The 3,423-nt window shown below is 38.0% G+C and overlaps 1 protein-coding gene across 1 annotated transcript; it reads right to left on the reverse strand.

Moving 5' to 3' along the window:
- Positions 725–2,684, reverse strand: LOC105178603 (omega-hydroxypalmitate O-feruloyl transferase-like). Its single transcript, XM_011102114.2, has 2 exons — positions 2,217–2,684; positions 725–1,697 (listed from the first exon to the last, which is right to left on the reverse strand). Exons 1-2 carry the CDS (start codon positions 2,667–2,669, stop codon positions 804–806), a joined length of 1,347 nt encoding a protein of 448 aa, XP_011100416.1. The 5' UTR covers positions 2,670–2,684; the 3' UTR covers positions 725–803.

A 3,423-nucleotide genomic window follows, 5' to 3' on the forward strand; every position in this document is an offset into this window, starting at 1 on the left:
CATTGCTTGGAGCTTGCGTCGTAAATCGGGAGTGACACACATAGCTATAGCACACATATAATGTCATCCCAAGTAAAAAAACGACATCCTCCACTCTGTAATCGAACGAGAAATAAGTCAAGAATTCACTTTTTCAGAAAGCTATATCTACAAAACTTCACATTCTTATCTTATAATACAGGAATAACTTTCAGGATTGTCATTGGTCCAAGAGGTTCTCAATGGAGTCCTAATGCCACGAAAGAAGTTTACTATAGTGGAGTTATTGTCCGACAATATTGAAGACGTTTTCAGCTTTTTTTCTTCACTTCAGCTTCATTTGCAGAGATGAGGAGAGAGAGAGAGAGAGAGAGAGAGAGAGCTGTTTTCACCTATGTTGGGATGAAAAAAAAGGGAAGAGAGCATCTTTTTCCGCCTACGCCATGTCATCAGCCACGTGAGATTCCAGGTGTTTAAGTTGGGACGACGTGACCACCGGAACCCTAAGCCCCAATTTGTCTTTTTGGGTAATTTATAGGACTAAAATTGCTAGTCCTATTAATTTTGCCACCCTTATACTTACGGGACTAATTTTGAAATTTTTCCTTTTAAGATGAAGCAATTTTACTTTCCTGTTCATTTTAAAAAACATAGTGGAATAAATTTGCTAATTTTTTTGTTCATAGAAAGATAATTTTCTTATTGCAATATCAAATAAATAAATTGCATTAACCCAATTATTAATTACTGCTCCCAACCATAACCATCTACAAACGCACACCCACATATATAGATAGGCAATAGTTCCCATGACATGGATTAAGCTAATTAATGATGGATTGTGGGAAGAACTCACGACAACAGGCCACAAATCTTTCCATCTCTTTAGCAGGCAGAGAAACCAAGGCGTTAACTCTATCAACACCGGGAAAGATCCAGCAAATGTCTTTCCTATAGCTCACCACTGGGCCACTGTGCATAGGCTTGCCCCATGGATACACCACTTCACCAAACCTCATTCTCAGCCATGAGCTCACCGTATACTCCCCACGAGGCAGCCCTTTGTTTATCTCCAACCAATCTATTGTAGATTTTGCGTACTCATCAGTCATCCGTTTTGGCTCTTCTGCCACCAACTCCACCAGCTTTGAAAATGGCCATTTTTTAATATCGTCACATGTTGCCGACGAATAAGCACCTAGCACTGCGTTGCCGCAGTATGAATTTGGCAACGACGGATTCAGCCTTGATCTTAGGTCCACAATATTAAACAGAGTGGAAACTCTATCTTTGTTGTACTCGGTATAATTTGACAACGCTTTGCACCGCCATATGAGCGCTGCCACGACGATAAAGCTGGTGATCTTCGTGCTGGTAGAACTGATACTCTCCCTTGCTTTGTCCTTTAAATAATTGACAGCGTTTAAGGTTAGGCTGAAGACTGTATAATCCAATTCCTCCCTTTCGCAGTCGAACACTGGAGGCCCCAAACCTGCAGGGAGATCGGGTTTGAAAAACTCGGGGTGTGGGAACTCCACGTGGGGCGGAGCTCTGGCGGCAAGAAGGTGGCGGTCGTTGCATGGGATAATGGCCAAAGGCTTGTCGTCGAATGCTTGGGTGGCTAGATTTTCGATGAAGATTTGGGCGCTTACGCCGTCAAACAAGACGTGATTCGTAGACATACCGATGGAGAAACCACCACACTTGAACGATGTTACCTGTGAACGACAAACATTAAAACATTACTGCCAAACACCAACACGATATATAGAATAAAATTTGGTTGGACGATTTACGAGTGAGGGAAAAATCCAATTTTAGTATTATAATTTATAAGGTGACATTTTTTTATCTTGCATGAATTGATTTTCATAATTTAGTTCGGCAATTTTTTATTCTTTTCGGACGAATTTGGTCAAAATATTTCCAAGTAAATAGTAATTTTAGTCTTGTAACTTGGGGGATGTTGGTATTTTTAGTTTATAACTTAGGGTGTTGGCAGTTTTGATCCTACATGAATTGAGTTACAAGATTAAAATTGTAATTTAATTGGTTATATGCAAGTCATATGTAATTTTTCAATCAAATTGATCGAAAAAGGAGCAAAACTGTCAAAATCATAAAATTACACGATGAAGTTGGAAAAATCAATTTGTACCGAATAAAATATGGCACTCTTAAATTAGAGGACTAAAATTGCAATTTTCCCTAAGTGATCAAGAAAGTAGTTTTATAACCTTGAAAACACACAGTAGCTGATCAACTTCTGGTCCCAGATTATCCAAGGTTTGAACCGAAAGCTGCCGGAATCCGAGGTTGGGACAAACAAGGTCACCCAACTCATCAAGCGAACACTCTGAAGAAGCCACCACGAAACCAACTCCCGCCGAATTGCAGTCGATCTCGAGGCGGCCCGAGTGCAGATTCAGTTTTAATCTTCCAGCCAAGAAATCATAGGGCACCAGAACTCTTTCTAGTGCCATTTTGAGCCTTTTGGCCACAGTTTCTGGAGGAAAATCAGGGTTGGCTTTGAAGAAATGGACAGTGAGAATATCGTAGTTGAGAAATTGGTCGATGTTAGACAAGAAAAAGGCTTGGTTCTCAGTTTGTTTTGCTGGGGAAACTAGGGTTGATTGCTGTAATTTGAGCTTAAGGTCTTGCATGGGTGGAACGGGCAAGACGAATGCCATTCTGTGGTGAATTCTTTTCTTGATGAATTGCAGTTAGTCATCGTCTTGATTTTGGTGAGTGACTTTATAGAACTTGAATAGCTTAAAAAGTTGGTGAGAAGAAATTAATTCATGTAGATGTCAAACATGTGAATTAGGACTTTTTTGGTATTGTAATTTAGATATTTTAGTATTTTTGTCCTCTATTTTTTTTAGGATTGTAAAAGAGTTTTATAATTTTTTAATAATTTTCAATTTTAATTCTTTCGATGCCGAATTTTGCAAAAGTCGTTTGAATAAATCACGTACGCCTCATATGGTTCATTTGAATTGGGCCTTTTGTTTTTATTGGTTCACTTGTGCAGAATTCGACACCAGAAGGATCAAATTGTGAAATATCAGAAAGTTAGAGGACTCTGTTGCAACCCTTAGAAAGATAAAAAACAAAAATGCTAAAATTGTGAGGGGTGCATAATTTATTCTTCGACAACTTATATAAATTTTAATATCGGAAGTATCAAAATTACAAAACATCAAAATATTACTGAACTGTTTTTTAAATCTAAAAAGGATAAAGAATAAAAGTATCAAAATTATAGGACAAAAATCCATGCTAGCCCTACTTTGGTGTAGTCAACCATCTAACTATGATAAATTAGGCATTAGGACATTAAAATTTGTATATCGACGTGGGACTAAGTAACTGGTATTTATAAAAAAACAACATTTATTAGGCCAAAGAAACATATATAAATGTTAGCTTGAGTGAAGTCGT

The sequence above is a fragment of the Sesamum indicum genome, linkage group LG16 (assembly GCF_000512975.1).
Source record: "Sesamum indicum cultivar Zhongzhi No. 13 linkage group LG16, S_indicum_v1.0, whole genome shotgun sequence".
NCBI classification, from domain to species: domain Eukaryota; kingdom Viridiplantae; phylum Streptophyta; class Magnoliopsida; order Lamiales; family Pedaliaceae; genus Sesamum; species Sesamum indicum.

Bases quoted from the DNA above. Each gene is read 5' to 3' on its own strand.
- LOC105178603 (XM_011102114.2), bottom strand. From the start codon at position 2,669: ATGGCATTCGTCTTGCCCGTTCCACCCATGCAAGACCTTAAGCTCAAA. The intron at 1,698-2,216 runs GTTATAAAACTA...TGTCGTTCACAG, and splicing joins AGCTACTGTGTGTTTTCAAG to GTAACATCGTTCAAGTGTGG.